The sequence below is a fragment of the Tachysurus vachellii genome, chromosome 17 (genome assembly GCF_030014155.1).
Source record: "Tachysurus vachellii isolate PV-2020 chromosome 17, HZAU_Pvac_v1, whole genome shotgun sequence".
NCBI lineage: Eukaryota > Metazoa > Chordata > Actinopteri > Siluriformes > Bagridae > Tachysurus > Tachysurus vachellii.
In genome coordinates, this window is record NC_083476.1 from 7,831,093 (window position 1) to 7,850,041 (window position 18,949).

Genomic DNA, 18,949 nt, shown 5'->3' on the forward strand with positions numbered 1-18,949 from the left:
AAACGCTTCCGGAATTTTAAAATAACCATTGCACTCTCTCTCGCTCCCTATCTCTTTCTAACACACACAGCCCCCTCCTTCTCGGTTCTCAGATTTAGCTCATATTATAATGGACGTGGCGAGACAGGAACTGGTATTCCTAGCTATCTTTTTTGGACGATTTTTTTTATAAACCCAGTCTGGGCTAATTTATGCGGAATTCTGTTGTCTCTGCATTAGCTCTGTTATGCAGCATAAATAAGCCGAGATCCGGAATGAGCACCATGAACCATAATGTCTTTTTTTATATGTGGGTCATTTATAGGCAACAGTTTTATAGTTGCAATTAGTGCATCATATACTCGCATGTGCGTTTGTGTGTTAATATAATGCATTATAGCTTAATGTCATAGCACAGTCTAATAAAGACTATAATTTCTCTCTCTCTCTCTCTCTCTCTCTCTCTCTCTCTCTCTCTCTCCCTCTCTCTCTCTGTGTGTGTCCCCTCTCTCTCACTTTCTCTCTGTCTCCCCCCCCCTCTGTGGGGTACAAAGGGTACAAACTGTTCTTGTCCTCGTCGCTGGGGTGGCGCTCTAAAGGAACAGCTTTTTTTTCTGTTAGAAATCTTTAACTTCAAAAATTCACATTTAGCCACTTTTTTTTTAAAGCTTTGTACTAGTTACATCCATTCCTATGTACACCTTAAGTCTTTTAAATGAATACTGCATCACGTGTGATACACATTTGTGTTAAAATGAACTTTTAGGTGCCTCCTGCATGTAGTTTGTAAGGTGTGAGGGATAACACATAGTAGTGGTGTAACTAGTAGTGCTCACACTGCGTAACAGTCACTCAGTGAGCACAAATATGAAGGCAATATTACTTCACGTTATTCCTCATGTCTCTGGGTGGTTGGGTGACTTTGCAGCGCCGCAGCGTGAACGCATCTTGTGCCTGAGTACATAAATGGCAGTATTTCCTTAGTCGTGACGCGTGCAGCCAATAGCAGATGGGAGCACCACAGGATTCCCGTTGCTACCGGAAAACTGGACAAATTTGGAGAAGATGCACCTTGCGGTAGAGTCAGAGAAATGTTCTCCACCAGTTTCCTCCATTTTAATGCGCGCACAAGCCGGATATATGAGAACGAGCCGCAGGGATCCGACTATAACGCGTTGCTATTATTATTATTATTGTTATTATTATTATTATTATTATTATTATTATTATTATTATTATTATTATTATTAAATCTATGTGGGTACATTCGGTATGGCAGACCACTGGGTGTGTTTGTTTTTAGCTTTTACCGACATTTTTGTACAGAATACATGGCGCTAGTGAACGTGTGAGCAAGTGCGAGTCTTAACAGCTTCATCATTTGAAGCCCCAAGAATCATTTGGGTCGCACCAGGGCGTGTGTTGTATCCGAGCGCGTGTGTGTGGATGTGTATGTGTGATTCGACAGCTCAGTGTCCTTTAGCCTAGAATAGGGCTGTGAATGAGTCGTGATCTCGCGTTTGCAGTAACTTTCGGCGCGTGAATCGCAAATGTCCAGAAGGCTTTATAAATGATCGTTATAGCACCGTGTCTGTGTGTGTACGTGCGTCGGGGGAAAGGAGGGAGGATGGGAGGGGGATCTAAAAGGGGACCAAATGTTCTCCCCAGAAGGGAGGATGGGAATGTCTGATAATTGGGACTTCGTGGGGACAAAGTCAATTGTCAGACATTCCTGTCCAACTGGGGAGGACATTTGCTGCCCACCTAGAGGATATCTGCTTAATATAATAATAATAATAATAATAATAATAATAATAATAATAATAATAATAGTAATAATAATAGAATTGTCTGACAAGGTACATTTGGCAACACGAGGAAAACTTGTGTTAATAATTGTTAAGAAATGTAAACAATTATTATTAATGTTGTTATTATTATCATTGTTATTTTTGTTGTTATTATTATTATTATTTTAATATAAGCTGTAGCTTTTTTTTTGCAGTTTGTGAGGTAAAGGTTGAGTGAAATTATAAAATGAATTTAATCTGTAAGTATAAGAAGTATGCTGTCACAAGCATAGAACGACAGTGTTCGTGTATGTCTGTCTGTGTGTCTGCACATTGTCTGCAGACAGTGTCTGCATTATTACTGTCTCGAGCGTGCGTGGGTGTGGCTGGATATCTAAAATATATTCACGTGGCTCAAACCGTGGAGTGAAGCAAGGACATGCAGAAATACAATATAAAATGCAAAATGTATTTTTGTTTATTTTTTTATATTTTTTTATGTATTAAATGTTTTTACATAAAATGTAAAAATGTATCACACTTAAATTGTTGCACATGTTTCACCTTTCATTGGTGCATAGATTTGCAGAGATTTCCTCTGTGTGCACGAGAGAAAGAATGGTTTATAAAGCTGAGTGAGCTGTAGTGTTCCGTTCACAGGTACTGTCTGTCCTTCACCCCCCTCTCGTGCTCTCTCTCCCTTTCTCTGTGTGTGTGTGTGTGTGTGTGTGTGTGTGTGTGTGTGTGTGTGAAGTTTGAGTCACGACTCTGAGTAGAGTGAAAGTGGGCAATCATTAAAAGTCACAGAAGAACAGAAGAATTAGATGGAAAAAGGAGTTAGGGTAAAAGATATATCAATGCATCATATGTTGATTGATTTATTATGGGGATGATTAATTTCAGATATAATATTTTATTTAAATCAAATATAATATGGGAGGAAAATTGTTTTGAAAACTGAACTATTACTTTATACTGTAAAGTAAAATACATAATGAACTAAACATGCCATATACTGATATGATGGTATTACCTGTTTTAGTGCTGTAATATAATATGAAGAATATCACAAATTAACATAGATCTTCAATCATATCTGCAAAGGGTTGGAGTGGCTGCAGGCATTTATTAGCCTAGAAATTAGCCTAGATAGTTTATTGGAGCCCCAGATGAACTGATTAAACAAGTAGAAACAGGTGTGACTCCAGTCTGATTTGAATGAAAGCCTGCAGCCACACCGGCCCTTTGCAGACAAGATTGAAGATCCCTGCTTTAAAATATAATAAGCTAAGAAAGAGAAGACTGGAGATGTTGAAAAGGATGGAGGCATTACAATGTCAGTGGAAAAAAAGATGTGGTGCCACCTGTTGGCCAGACACAAAATTAAGCACAACTTCCTGTCATTTTGTAAAAAAAAACCATACCATATACTTTTTCTTTATTGTTACCCACTACTTCACTCAAATATGGACTGTATCTTACCGTTTCACTTTGCAAAGCTCATGGTGTACTCATATATTTTATTTGTAAGTAATGCAGATATATGCTTAAACCTCAGTCTAATGTCTTATCTTTGCTTGTGCACCTTCAAAAAGGAGCCATTTTCTGTATATGACAAACAAAGTAGTTTGGATATATGATTCCATTGAGCCCCCCCTAACCACCAGAAGTGGTGAGAATCACATGGATACCAGGGCAGCACAAGGTTGAATAGCCACACAGATTAGACTATGCACAACCTCATCCACAGTGAGTGACTCATCTACTAGGGGAGCAGAAGAGTGGCATCTAGTAGATGAGTCGACTACAATTTTGAATGTAGATGCCATCTACATTCAAAATTAGAGTTCTAGATCTGGACCTCTAGCTGGACCTCTTCCAACTCAGCACATTGCCTATTGTTGTTCTTCCAAATTGAGCTGAACAACCTCCGATTCTTCTCTCATTGCACTCAAACTTAGCCAGAGTCAATAAACAAGAGTTTAGTTTCCCATGCTGCTTTTGCTAGTTGTCAAAAGACCCTAGTTGCTTTTGCTCAGAGTAGGTGTTCTGTCTTAAATGGTCAGAGAGATGTAACAATGGGCCAGATCCTCTTGGAATGAACCATGAACTAATGATTGTGGCATAACATTCAGGAAACACTCTTGAATGTTAGAGCCCCTAGTAACCAGGTTGACATTCATTTGAGATGTTCCCAAAGTTCTAGTTTTCCTGAGGGCCTGCTAGAGTCCATCTGTAATAAAAGTGGTGAGCATTGCAATAGATGGCATCTCTCTGGAGGATCATAAATTTAAAGTCTATCTGAAATCCACCTTTTATTGGAGGCAATGGTCCATTGAAACTGTATCTTTTCACTATCAAAGACTTCAGCAAAAGATTGGTCTGGCTTTTTCTAAAGCATGGGTGTAAAGTGTTTCTGTATCACTGGGTTTTCAATGTCATTGCCATGGCAAATCATGCACACCATGCCATGCTAATGTACAAGGAACATTTCCTCATCTGCATTTTAGACAGGTGTTCCAGCAGTTCACCTTGAACTTCTGTTACATCTACAAGGTGAACATTGCCTCTCCCGGTAGTGGGAGTAATATGGGAGAAGGCCATGAATGTTAAATTCAGTTGTCTATGTTCAACATTAACTCAGTGTAAATGAGTTTTGTAAAAACATTTCTTCCCTAATTAGTGTTGTTACCTTTATACTCAGGAAACAATCAAAACTCGTGTACAGCAAATGCAGCTTCCACATTGTACACTTTGCATATATCACAATTTAAATAAACTTTCAATGGCACTGCATTGTTAATTTATTTAGGTTTAAAGTTTTCATTTGTTTAATGGAAGTTTGCCATCCTAAATCTTTCTCCACCATTACAGGTATGCATTTAAATACTATTTGTAATAATGGGCTATTTCACCTATCTCAGATTTCTTAAGATGTTTATAAATGCGGCTGTCTAAATTTGGCATTTTGCTAGAGCACACCATCTGGGCAAAACGGCTGGAGGCATCATTTGTCTTGATAATCCTTTGGCAAATCAGAAAATGTTCTTGTACTGACAGAAGATGTTCTTGTACTGATTAGATGACTCACTCATGTGAACATAAATTTGTTTATGCTTCCATGTCTTCTACTAAATCAAGGTTTAGATTTCATTACAGTGGAGCTTGCATTTGAACAGAAAACAATTGGATGTTTATATATTTTTATATATCAGTTGTAACTGTCTTTGGTGGCATTAAATCTACATATAGTTTATATGTAGTAATATATATAACCTAATAAAACAGCAACAACGATTTTTCATTCATCTTCTGGAGAAAGCGTACATAGTCAATGGGAGAACATGACCTTACTTTATAATTCCATGCTCAATCCAGAAAATACAAGCAAGTACTCATTATTAACTATGAAAATTTTATTTTGGTTATCCCTACCATTAAGCAGAACAAACAGCAGAAATGTCTTGACTACAGTCAAATTTCATATGTAAATAAATGATGAGTCTAGAAATTTAATTAAGTATGCAGTTTTTTTTAAAGAGTAATAGGTTCATAGAAATGGGTCAATTATCAAAAGCATAGACATTGTATAAAGACATCTTAACCCTACACACATACACTATGAACAGACTGGTGTCACACACACATACACAACCACCTGGCTGTGTCACACACGAATACATAACCACATGGCAATGCGTGGAGGTGTGTGACTGTGCGTAATGCATTTATAGCGGATACAAGATTGGCTGTGTGCTAAACTCCTGGAAGTCTTCTGGAATAGTGTCTGCAAAAGAAAAATTAAAAGTACAGGATTTAATATGTGTGTGTGTGTGTGTGTGTATGTGTGTGCGTGTGTGTGTGTGTGTGTCTGTCTGTCTGTCTGTCTGTCTGTCTTTAAGGGTGTAACAAGTACATGCCACAAGGTGTATAATAGTATTCTTATATCAAATCCAGGACTTTTTCAGTGGTTTTCTTCTTCTTCTGCATTTATGGTGTCCCTCAGGAGTCTATTTTGGTGCCACTACTGCTCATATAATATTTCTTTTCACTTTTATGCTGATGAATCTCAGCTATACCTTCCTTTAAAATCTGGAGCCTTGTGTTGAAGAAATTAAAACCTGGCTGGCAAATCATTTTCTTCATCTTAACAAAGATAAATCTGAGGTGATTATCTTGGGTCCTTCCAAGCATAGAAGCTGCTTGACCAGTTATTTAGGTTATCTCGCTTCATATGTCAAGCCATATGTAAAAAACCTGGGTGTTTTCTTTGATTTTTGGACTCTGTTGTCAAGAACAGTTACTACCAGTTAAGGATCATTTACAGACTTAAACCGATTCTGAATTTCAATGAAAATATTATTCATGCCTTTATTACATCTTGTCTGGATTATTGTAATTTCTTATTTATCGGTCTTCCCCAATCCTCAATAACACATCTGCAGATGGTCCAGAATGCAGATGTGAGGCTGTAAACTGATACAAAAAATAACCTATTTTTGGCCTCTTTTCACTGGCTCCCAGTTCACTTTAGAATACAGTTCAAGATTTTTTAGAAGCACTAATGGGACAGGCACCTTTTTACATTAAAGACCTCAGTGATTCATACTCAGCACCTATATCCCTTAGGTCTTTTAAAGAAGCTCTCCTACACATCCCTAGATCTCACCTTAAACTGAAAGGGGATAGAGCATTTCCAGTAACTGCTCCTCATCTATGGAATCCGCTCCCTCCAAACATCAGCAATGCTAATTCTCAATTCTAAGTTTCAATTTTGAAATATAGACTAAAACAGACTTTCTGGCTTTTCCAGCCTCTTAACCTGGCGTTATTGTTCATTGTGTTGAACTAGTTAGCTCCTTTTACATCTTTGTTCTTGTATACTCATAACTGGTTAATGGAATTTTATTGTGTTGGAATTTTACTGTGTGTGGGTACAGCACTTTGGTCAGTGTAAGCTGAATTTAAATGTGCTTCAAAAATAAACCTACTTTACGTACTTACTGACTATTTGGATGAACATACAATCCGGTCCATAAATATTTGTACATTTAGAAAGTAATTGTTTATTAGTAGCTGAATTTAAATAATTTATCTGGCCAACTGTTGTGAAGAGGTTTATCTTCACCAGGGAATGAATTATCTGTCATCAATGTTTTCCATTATCTTCAAGCCTTTTTGGTGTTCCTGAGCTTTTTCTTTTTAAGAATATATCCATGCCCCTTTTTCTGTCTCTGTGATGGGTTTGTATTGACTTCATATTGAAAATGAATATTCTAAATGCAAATGTTAGATTGAAATCAGCTGTAGACAGTTTGTCTGCTTGCATGTACAGTAAGTGAAATAATGAGGCAATAACATACAACTCGCCATAGAACAGAATTAGTTTTCATCTCTTAAAAATGGAACCACATAAAAAAGTAATATTATGCCTACAATGTTTACCCGATTTGAATGTAAATGAATTAAAGCTAAAAGTCTTTCAGTTCATACTCATTATTTAATATTAAATGAAATTAATTTGCTTGCGAATTATTATTGCGGTAGACAGGTATAATAACAGTAGCTTTGTCATTGGCCACTATTTGACAGAATGTGTGTTATTGTGTATATCTTTATTGAGTGCTAGTTAACAGAAGGCTCCTAGTCCATTTTCCAGAACTCATACAGAAAGTCAACTTCCTCAGCTGTTTATCCATTTATTGTAAGTAACATTGTATATATATATTTTAAAAGAGAAGTTTCAACATTTGAATGTCTCTTTGTAAGTGTTTGTGTGTGTGTGTTTAGAAGAGCTCACCATTGCAACGGTACTTCAAGTTGGACCATATGATGTTCTCCTGAGAGAAACAGAACACACCCAGCCTGCCTCCTCTCATCGTTGTGTCGATTGTCACACCAGAGTCTGCTACCAACTTTGTGCCTTCATAGAAGCGCACTCTACACACAAAGACAGACACACACTCAGTCATTACACACATCATTGCACATTAAAATAGTAGAGGTTGTGTGGGTGTATGTTCAACATCGTTAAATTAGGTCTGTTTGTTTCTTCTATTTTTACAGCAATTTTTTTAAGCTGAAGAGTACTCCAGGGGTGGAACTTCTGAAGAGCCACTTCTAAAACAAACAGAACTGTGGTGACAAACCCAGGTCAGTTATTTAAATATATAAATTGCTGATCTATTTAGGAATCTCTGTAAATGACATTCACGTCATTTCAAATGATGGAAATTAATAAAATAAAGCAGACTTGTTACAATACATCCACTTAACATTCAAAAGTTTTACAGAACAATGTAGAAATGGTTCTTAAAAGGCTATTTCTGTAACATGTAACATTAAGGGAAGCACTGCGATGTGATGTCCTTATTCATACGAGTGTACGTTAACGATATACATTTAATGCATAAATAAAGACAGAGCATGTTGTTGTAGGAAAATAACTAATTGTTTCTATAACAGCAAGTATTTAATTCATCTTACTACTTAGTGATTTGCTGAGATTAAAATGTTTAACCTTTTTATTGAAATATCTTACCTGATGTACCCCACTTGTGGACGATGTTGTAGGTACCAGCGGTAAGACACTTTGTCCTTCCAGCCGACATTACGCGGATCTTTCCAGAGCAAACGCACCTGATCATTAGTGTCTCCAGTATGCCAGAGCGAGTTTCTTAAATGTTCACCAGGACCAGTCTTAGACTTTACTGCCTAAGAGATAGAAAATATAAGCATGTAAGCATTAGTTCTATACATAGTACATATGTGTTAGACATAAACATATAAAGTTCAGTACTTTTACAGTTAAAGATAACTTGTTTAGAAGCCTGACCTTTAGTTGAATGCCAGGCTCGGCGACAGCTCTGAAGGGTGTAGCCTGCCAGTATGTTTGCTCCGTTTGCTTCCACATCACCACATAGAAGCTAGATGAGTCCTGATAGCCGAATATGAAGCCAGCATAGTCGTCGTCAGTCACAGTGTTCACATGGAAAGTGCCCTCGAAGTCAACACCACTGAATGCAGTGTAACCTGAAATTGTAAAAAAAAAAAAAAATAGGCCTAACTGCAGAATGCTCTGAACTCTTAACTGTACAAATAGGAGTCTGTAGGATAACTTTTTGGAAAGTTTTTTCCAAAATAATATTTGTCCCATTGAATTCAACAAAGACCCACCCACAGCAAGGCCAGGGTCACTGTTCATTGTTTGCACAATCTCCATTCCCTGTAAACAAAACATACGGGAGACAAGCATGTTAGACCTACATGGTGAATTCTAACAATGTGCAGCTCCTTGACCTGGCATTTCACAAGCTAAAATTTAGAGAGTACACTTAACTAATCAGCAACCTTTTCATTTCTGAGAGTGCAGCTCTAGTGGCAGCAGCCTACATACTCTTCACCACTCCAATCAGATGGTGTATTACAAAATCTACATTTGAGCATCTTGCTATTTTTACTAAACTGCAGCAATATATGTAATGTGCATATTTTAAACTTTTCAAAGCTTATTTTTCAAAGCTGTTTAATTATTTTTCTTATTTTGTTCAATATGAAAAATTTCCAATTCCCACCCAAAGGAAAGCACTCCCCATCATCTGCTGTAGCTCACAGCCACTGATGACTGTATCACTAGAACTTATGATCTCCTGATGAAGTAACTATAATATGAAAATCAAACAATCTGAATATTGGGTTTAAAATATTGTGTTTAATTCAATAACTAACACCTTCCTTACAAACTGTTCATTGATATTGATATTCACTTAACGAATAGAGCCCACTAAGCACAAAAGACGTCCTTTAGTGCTTAGTTGACAAAATCAATGAACTACAGGTTTTCAGAAGTATATACAGAAGAAAATATCATAATGTGACCATGAGAGGCTGCTCTGCCACCACACCTACTTCACTGCATAGCACCTACATCAGCAGTTTTACTATAAAAGAGTAGCAGCTGAAGTCTCCAATGACAAACAAAATGCTGCCTCACCTGGTTGAGAACCACCCAGTTGGGGTCTATCTGGGCATCACCTTCAGGGTCCAGCACAACAGTCTGATATGCCCTGAAGTCTGTCAGTGTGATCTCTGCATTCTCAGGACAATTGTCAATCCTGTCAATCACCTTATCTTGGTCAAAATCTGACTCACATATGTCTCCTACATTGTCATCTGGGGACATGAACAAAAATAGAGCAGGTTAGTGCAAAGGACCTCTGTAGAGTGTATAGGTTTTACTTCAGTGTCTTGTATTAAGTCCAATGTTGGTGTTTGCTGGGATTATGAGGTTTCTTGAAAGGTTTAATGGTAAGTAAAGTTAAGCACAGTTAGTGTCAGGATATTACTGAGAGTCCTGGTGTGACAAATAGTGCTTCAGTAAACAGCTAGCCTTGGTAATAAGTAGCAGAAGCTCATGATCACAGATTAATGACGTGTCAATCAATGATGAGACTCTATCACACTTGACTTGTGCCACAGGATAGTATATTGTCAAATTATAGAGTAACCTGACCTTTAAACCTCATAATAGGCAGGTCTAATTCCCATAGTAATATGTAAATCACAAGAGCTAATATTGTTAACCAGGGTTGCCAGGTTTCAGTTACTTCTAGCTCAGCTAAATCTCCGAATCCACATTTTTCCATTTTCCATTTTCCAGTCTTCTGCTCTGTCTTTGCTGAAAATGGAATTCAAAATGTATGTATATTTGAATTTGGACTAAGAGACGGTTCTGTAACTGATGCAGAACAATGCAAAGTATTGACTCTAGGGGATTTTGCTCTAGGGGATTCAGTATTACAATCTAAATTTTGGCTCTGTACAAAATAACTTCAAAAGGAGCATTAACATGCAATTCAAATATACTTCAAATTGATAACAGGTTCACTAATCCTCAGTTATGATGAAGCTCATGATGGTAGCATTAGAATGAATTAAAAATGTGGAACTTCATGCAGCAAATACAGTGAAGGACCCAACTCAGACCTATCTCCTAAGGATGAGACTGATAGGAGAAACACGGTTATTGCAAGCAAAGGGATGTTATTTACTTTCATTTATTTTAAGACTGTGCGAATACATTTCCTGCCCCAAAAACTGTGTGGTCTGGCACCAAAGATGCCATGTGATAAATTGTTATAGGCAGGATCTGGACATCTGTATGTAAATAACATGAAATGAAAGCTGAAATTCTGATCTATTGCCTTGTATTCATCCTTTGATATAAATATGTTCAGTGTATACAGTAGCAAAAACACTTCTTACTGGCCATAGATTAAGCTTGATGGATTTGGTGCAGGGAGAAATTAGTCTAGTAATCCCTTTTCCCTTCCAATGCTCTCTACCATTAAAGTGAATGTGACAATATGTAAGGCATATTTATTTAATTTCTGGGATGGCCACTGCTTAAGGAATTTCTGATATGGGGTTTGAAGGGATTGTGGCTTCTAATGAAGTTACAGCATATATCACGGAACACTTATATATCAGGGTTTGGTTGACATGCTGCGCTCACTGTTGTCATCCGTTTGGTCAGGGTTGGGCACCAAGCGGCAATTATCAGGGCCTGGGGGAAGAAAATCAGGGATGCCATCGTTATCGTCATCATCATCACACTCGTCACCGAGTCCGTCTTTATCGGTGTCCAACTGGGAGCTGTTTATCACCAATGGACAGTTGTCCTTTGAATCCTGATGTCCGTCACCATCACTGTGTAGCAGGGTATTTAAAATGTAATAGTGTAATATTGCGTACATTAACACACCATAAGCAAATAAATAAAAATGAAATAGGACAAAAAGCTATAAATAGAAAGGTAGTGGTAGTTTGGGCAAGTAGTTCAAAAAGATTTTTCTTACCTGTCTTGATTTGTATCACAAGAGTCTCCGACAAGATCATTATCAATGTCTGACTGTAAGAAACAGGAATGGAAAAGATTTAACCAAAGTTGAAAATTAACACTTGTGTTAAATGTGCTATGTATGTCAGCTACTTTTGCAGTATTAATGGTTTTAAATGAGGCTTTATACCTGCAGTTTAGAAATGTTAAAAATCTTATACCTTGTAAATCAGAATTGAGAATGAGAATTACTGTACAGAAGTTGGTGCTGGTTGAGAAAGATTTCTTAAAAATTGTAAGATATTTAATGTGCTTTGGGAAAGTCATGCCTGGTTGGGGTTAGGAATATCAGGGCAGCTGTCACAAGCGTCTCCCACTCCGTCTCGGTCTCTGTCCTTCTGGTCCTGATTTTTCACTCGTTGACAGTTGTCCAGGAAGTTTTTAATACCTGTGAGCCAGTTTCAAAACACATGAGAAACACATACATACTGAAATAACTGAGGTCAATATATATTTTTATTGTTCAACTGTGTGAGAAGAGACTTCAGACTTTTGAGTAGAACTAAGAGGAATTGATAATTAGATGGCATCTACAATGAAAACCAATCAATCCATTAATTCATCCATCCAACCCTCCATCCATCAATCCTTCCACGCATGCTTTAATACAATTATACAATTTCTGTACCACTTTATCTTATGCATCATCATAAGCCTGTTCTAAGGGACTCGGATACTCTTTGCCAACACAGGCCACCACAGGGCACCCTCACTCACCCAGTCACACACTATGGACAATTTAGAGATGCCAATCAGCCTACAACAAATGTTTATTTGGACTAGGGGAAGACACTGGAGTATTCAGAGGAAACCCCCAAAGCACAGGAAGAACATACAGGTTTGAGGAAGGAATCTAACCCTCAACCATGAAGAAGAAAGGCAAACATGCTTTCTGGTCAGTCTGTGGTGCTACTTAACAGCTTTGGATACTCCAATACATAAACTCCCAGAGGTTCTCAATTGGATTCAGGTCTGGGAATCATGAGGGCTTGTCAATGGCTAGTCAGTGTCTTCATCATCTGAAAACTGCTTACACACTCTGGCCACATGAGACCGGGCATTGTCATGCACCAGGAGGAACCAAGGGCCAAGTGCACCAGCGTAAGGTCTGACAATGGCTCTGAGGATTTGATCCTGCGACCAAACAGCAATAAGGGTACTGCTGGCTAGCATGTGGAGGATATTCCTTTCCAGACAATCACTGTCCCGCCACCAAACCGGCCTTACTGGATGATGTTGCAGGCAGTAAAATATTCCCCAAAGACTCACGGAGTCTGTTTCTGACAGTTTGTTCAGATAAATCCACACCAGTAGCCTGCTGGGGGTCATTTTGGAGGGCTCTAGTAGTGCTCCTCCTGTTCCTGCTTGCAAAATGTGCAGACACCTTTCCTGCTTCAGGGCTGTTCCCCCTTTAACGCCCTGTCCAGCTCTCCTTACCAAACCTCCTTTTGATGGCACATATGGATGTGCCATCCTAGAGTAGCTGGACTACTTTATGTTTTTTAAACTAACCAATTATCTAAAAGAGCCAAAAAGAGTTTCCTTTAGAATTATTAGCACTAATTTATTAATCGGTTGTAAGGTCCTCACAAGGATGTTTGTGTTTGTGTTTGTGTGTGTCTGTGTGTGCAGTTTCTAACCATCTCCATCCATGTCATCATCACATGCATCCCCAAGGCCGTCTGAATCAGTGTCCCGCTGGTCTGGATTCTCAATTGTAAGGCAGTTATCACATGCATCACCATGGCTGTCCTTGTCACTGTTTATCTGATTCACATTTGGCTTCAACCAGCAATTGTCCTAAAGTGCGTGCACACACACACACACACACACACACACACACACACACACACACACACACGTATGTCATACTAACAGAGGGTCAGACGTGTTTATGAGCCAAAGAACAAGAACTTATGAACTTAAAAACAAGCTGTACCAGTGTAGTGTACCTGTTGTAGTACCCAAAATGCTTGTTGATCTACAAAAAATGTTTATGTGTGTACCTGCTCATTCAGTATTCCATCTCCATCTGCATCTGGGTCACAGGCATCACCGTGTCCATCTGAATCAGCATCTTCCTGTCCTGAATTTGGCACCAAAACACAATTGTCCTGAAACACACACATACACACACACATGGTTAACACACTGAGTCTACCATGGTCATGTAGCATCGCACGCCATTTTTTTAAACCTTTTTGCAGGTGGGATCTCGGCACCGAAGCTTCTCATCTGGGTATCCATCAATGTCAGTGTCCTTTCCACATAGATACCCGTTTCCTGCCCAGCCAATACCACACTAGAAGACACACACAAATATTTAAAAACACAGATTTACAACCAAATTCAGGTCATGGAATAGCAGTTGTGCATGAAGATGACATTGCGGTTGTGTTTAATGATGACATAGATGATGGTGTAGTCTATTTAATTAGTACCATTGTATGTGTGCACCATTGTATGTAAGTGTTAGTTACTTAGTTACCTGACAGGTGATAGTGCCATCTCGTTCCTCAATGCATTGTGCATTTGGATCACAGGGGTTCTGCAGCCGATTCCCACAGCTCTTCTCTGGCTTACAGCCTCTCAATTGGTCACCGGTGAATCCTGTTTTACAGCCACCACAGCGATATGAGCCCTACACACACACACACACACGCACACACACCCACACACACACACACACACACACACAACACACACACAGAGTTGTACTATACATACAGTATAAAAAATGTGTATAGCCATATCTCATATATTACAACAAAAGGTGTTGGCCTAAGTCCAATACACTAATAAAAAGTAAAAAAATTGAGTCCAAAAACAATAGGGAAGAAGAGCAGATGTTACCATAGAGTTCAGGCAGATAGAGTTGGCTGTGCAGCCTCCATTATTCATCCCGCTGCATTCATCAATGTCATCACACACCTGTGGTAAGAATAAGGGTTGCATGAAGCAATATATACGGTCATAACAAACTCCAGAAACAGATGAAAAAAAAACATGTGACTGTACAAACACATACAACACAAAAGTAATACTGCTAAAATCTTTATTTGTAGACTACTCCAAATATCTATCATTGAATCTGTATTTGGATTTACATACCCTTCAACTTTACTTGGAAGTACAGCATTTCAACATCTTTACAATGTAATAGATTTAACAATTTAGTGTGTCTGTGATTTGCTTGAGCTAAAACAAATCTTGGTATATACAGTATAACTCATGAAAGTAATGAACAGGTGATGACGATGATGTGATCAGCCATGCTAATTTGATTATTTTGAATTTCACATGCGAACTCAGTTTTGAGAAGAGCTCTCGAACTTTCAGAGCAAGAATTCTGTGTTGAGGAAAAAAAGGTTTTCTTTTTTCTAGTCAGATTTTTTTGTCAGTTACAAGATACATGAACATTTATGTTGTTTGGCAAAGAACCTTATCCAGAAATAGTAGTTTGGGTAACTTACAGATGTGGCTTGAAGTCTCCATTAATAAAGGTCACAGACAAAGTATACCATCATATTAAAAACTCTGTTTGGGGTGTAACAAATTTTATTTAAAGTTCCAGTTTAAGTATTAGGAAGAGTAGGTCTTTAGATGTTCAGACATCTAGGGGAAGTTCATTTCACCTTCTTGGTGCCAGAACATTGTGAGAGATGGTGGGAGCAGTCGAGCAGTGCTGGAAGAGTGTTCTAGCTGAACACAACATTAAACCAGAAATGGCTTTTGTTGGTCATTTTTTTTAAATCCCCACGGATACTAGTCCCATTGCATAGCTTTAGCCTTAACCAGATGCCCTGCGAGCATCTTGAAAAAAGTATAACTATATATATATTTGTATTTGTATCCATTTAAAACACATTACCTGTTCAATTTCGGTAACATATTCATGTCAGGTTACATTCCTAATATACCCACACCAACCTGTTTGTGCGTCTGTGCAAATGCTACACCCACACCTTCCACTGGTTGGCCGGTGTAGCCGTTAGGACATGCTTCACAGCGGAACCCTGGGGCTGTGTTTACACATTTCACACCCGGGAAACAGGGGTTAAACTGACACTGTAAAACACACACACACAGGGTTCGATTATAGGGATTGTTCATAAGGAATTACTAACTAGGGGATAAATAAAATTGGATACTTTAAATATTGGATGATTATCATAAAATGAGGTTATAGCCTTAGAGTGTTCTGTGACATGTCAGTATCATGAAAATTGTTCAAGTATATGAAGATAATTGTCATTTATTCCAAATTTGGTGGAACAGTTCATCATATTTTAGTAATTTAGTGAAGTGTTACCTCATCAACATCATCACAGCTGTAGCCGTCTCCAGTGTATCCATCAGGACAGGGGCCACATTCCACCCCATCCACCGTCTCGATACACATGTCAGGACGGAAACATACACCAGGAGCACACTGTTGCTTCACTGTAGTACCACCCAGGCCTGCAACACAAGCACCCAGATGTGCAAGTTTATTGAGTATAATCACTTGTTAATAAATAGGTGTTGCTTTGATACTGTTGACTGAAGGTCATTTGCACATCAGAGGCAATATTCGCCAAGTGCAGCCCTATACAGCTTATTTTTTTGTTTTTGCTCGTATTTATGACAAAGGATACAAACATCAGGTCTGTTAGAGTAAGAAAAACACTGTGCAGTACTGTGTCTTGTGCTCTGGGGTATTTTGACTTGTGGTTAGACCATTTGGTTACCATATGTGGAGACAACTGTTAGGGTCGGCTGATTGAATCTCTAAACATACCTAACCTTTTGGTTAGAAAAGTGTCTTACCACATGCTTGACACTCAGAGATTGTGTTTCTGAGGAAGGCAGTCTCTTTCACCTGCAAATACAAATAAATATCAGGGAGAATTAAAAAATCAAATGTGGTGCACATTAATACATTACAATGGAAGAATATTGATTCAAACCCATTACCTGTTGAACTAGTACATCTTTTAGCTCATTTATAACTTTGGTGAGCTCCAGCATCTGGTTGGTCAGCTGTTTAGTATTGAGCCCTGAAAGTGTATTAAAAATCTCTCTTATTATCTTTTCTGATGTTTAGAAAACTAACGTTGTCATGTATTATATTTAGCTGTCTCTACCTAGTGTCTGTACAGAGTCACTCTGGTGGGTGTGGCAGCCCTGAAGTGATGCAACATTCTCTATCGAATCACCATAAGCCAGTTTCAGCTCCTCCAGCTCCTCCTGCCAAACATTGATTTCGGCATGCTTGTAAGAAATGCATAGGCAGTTGATATAGACATATATACTTTTGTGAGATATACATTACACAATTTTTATTAGGAACACCTGTACATCTACAGATTCATGCAGTTGTCTAATCATCATCTGGGATTAGCATAATGCAAAAAAAATCATGCACATACTGGTCAAGAACTAATGATAAAAATAATAAATAAATGATCGTTTCAAACATCATAATGAAGATAAATTGTGAATTTAATTGTGACATGGATGTTTGTTCCAGAAAGGCTGGGTTTAGTATTTCATAAAAATGCTGATCTCACTGGAATTAAACAGACAACAATCTTGATAGTTCGCATAGAATGGCTCAAAAAAAAACCAAAAAAAAACAATTGAGTGAGTGAAAACACCTTGTAGATAACATATGTTAGAGGAAAATGCTGGGATGGCCAGGGTCAAGCTGCCAGGAAGCATATACTCACTCTTTACATCCATGGTGAGCAGAAAAACATCTCAGCATGCACAAAACATTGACCTTTGAAGTGAACAGGCTACAACAGTAAAAGATCACATTGGGTTCCATTCCCATCAGCCAAGAACATGAATCTAAAGTGATCATGGCCACATGCTAAGTGAAACTGGATTTCTGAAAATTAAAAAAAAAATCTTGATTGTTTTTTTTTTTGATGAAATTCTGTCCAGAACAAAGTAGAAAAAGTTTCCAGAAAAAGAGGATGTTGTAAGTATAAGTATTCTGTAAGTATTCCTTTAAGAGCATTTTGCTTGCACAACTGAAGAAATGTCACTTTACTTAACCAACTTTCCATTTCTAACATTAAATCCCTGAGTATAAAAATGTGTTTCAGCATGTGGAACAAAGTGTACTTTTTGTGTGCACACCTATTTTGTGTATCCCTTTGTTAATGTGTCTAGTTGTTTTTGTGCATACCTGTCCTTTTTTCTGCATGGTTTTCAGCTCCACACCATGTTTGTTACTGAGCCCATTAAATACTGCTGGTAAATCTCTCAATGTCTCCACCAATCGGCAGTCCAGATGCAACTCCACCCCTGGCACTGGCAAAGTTGCCTGGCCAGGTGGGAAAGAAGCCGGGTTGTATGGAACCTCCAGGCCTTTCAGGTGAAAAAGGAGGTGGTGCTTCTCTCCGTCTGCCAGCTTGAGGTTGTTAAAGGTTACAGTGACCACCCTGCCATCAAGGTTTAGGTAACGTAGTGTAGCTAGCCATAGGAGGAGAAAGCGAGTTCATAGGTTGTACATCAGTTCATCCAATGAGGTGCAGCAATGCAAATGTTTGTTCAAATTGTATACAGACCATTAAAACATGCTCACCTTTGTTCAGCTTGCCCAAAATGGTGAACTCAAAGTATTTGCTGTTGTCTCGTGGATTATAGAGCCCAAAAACTGTGGTTCCAGTTCGGGGTTGCAGGCGGAATGTTGCAAGCAGGAAGAGCTCTGTTACTCTCTGTTCTGCTAAACCTCCATGCAGGAGATCTGGCAGACAATCCGGTGATGTCAGGAGGTTATACACTGGAGAGGTAAATAATGCCAATTTTAATGAAGAACCAGGAAATGGACTGTGATAAAGTAATTTTAGCCATATGTTGTTTAGCCTTGTGCATATGGCTTTGAAGAATGTGTGTAGCTGCTAATAGGTTTAAATGCTTTAAAAAGTATCCATAATTCTCTGCAGATAGTAAACATGCACTAACATAACCAAATTTAAAAAACAACATTCAACCAGTTCTCCAGGAATTTCTGGTATGAAAATGGAACATTTAACAAGATTTGACATAGGTATACATCATCAGTTAATGGTTTGAGGCCGCTTGGCATAGATGATTCCAGAAATATGAACTTGTTGGTGCCAGTGTGTAAAAGGAAGGTATGATTTCCAAGAATTATTAAGATGTATAATAAAAGGAACCACAGTTTGTTTGTGCTTCATAGGTCCATTCCAATGAAATCTTCGTTCATCTTATTCAGACATAGTAATCTCAACCCCTGAAATAGAGGTTGAGAGCACTTTGTCATTAT

The 18,949-nt window shown here is 38.3% G+C and overlaps 1 protein-coding gene across 1 annotated transcript in view; it reads right to left on the bottom strand.

Moving 5' to 3' along the window:
- Window positions 1-5,198: 5,198 nt before the first annotated feature.
- Window positions 5,199-18,949, bottom strand: part of thbs4b (thrombospondin 4b) — a 16,042-nt gene continuing 2,291 nt past the window's right edge. The window contains exons 2-22 of the mRNA XM_060891265.1: window positions 18,245-18,442; window positions 17,846-18,132; window positions 16,794-16,896; window positions 16,624-16,706; window positions 16,477-16,528; window positions 15,980-16,128; window positions 15,598-15,735; window positions 14,521-14,598; window positions 14,156-14,308; window positions 13,865-13,969; window positions 13,674-13,781; window positions 13,308-13,467; window positions 11,937-12,055; window positions 11,627-11,679; window positions 11,284-11,477; window positions 9,763-9,941; window positions 8,946-8,994; window positions 8,605-8,801; window positions 8,311-8,483; window positions 7,570-7,709; window positions 5,199-5,556 (exon numbers count right to left, since the gene is read on the bottom strand). Coding sequence (XP_060747248.1) covers window positions 5,498-5,556; window positions 7,570-7,709; window positions 8,311-8,483; window positions 8,605-8,801; window positions 8,946-8,994; window positions 9,763-9,941; window positions 11,284-11,477; window positions 11,627-11,679; window positions 11,937-12,055; window positions 13,308-13,467; window positions 13,674-13,781; window positions 13,865-13,969; window positions 14,156-14,308; window positions 14,521-14,598; window positions 15,598-15,735; window positions 15,980-16,128; window positions 16,477-16,528; window positions 16,624-16,706; window positions 16,794-16,896; window positions 17,846-18,132; window positions 18,245-18,442 — 2,777 coding nt within the window. The 3' untranslated portion in view covers window positions 5,199-5,497. The remainder of the gene's footprint in view (window positions 5,557-7,569; window positions 7,710-8,310; window positions 8,484-8,604; window positions 8,802-8,945; window positions 8,995-9,762; window positions 9,942-11,283; window positions 11,478-11,626; window positions 11,680-11,936; window positions 12,056-13,307; window positions 13,468-13,673; window positions 13,782-13,864; window positions 13,970-14,155; window positions 14,309-14,520; window positions 14,599-15,597; window positions 15,736-15,979; window positions 16,129-16,476; window positions 16,529-16,623; window positions 16,707-16,793; window positions 16,897-17,845; window positions 18,133-18,244; window positions 18,443-18,949) is intronic.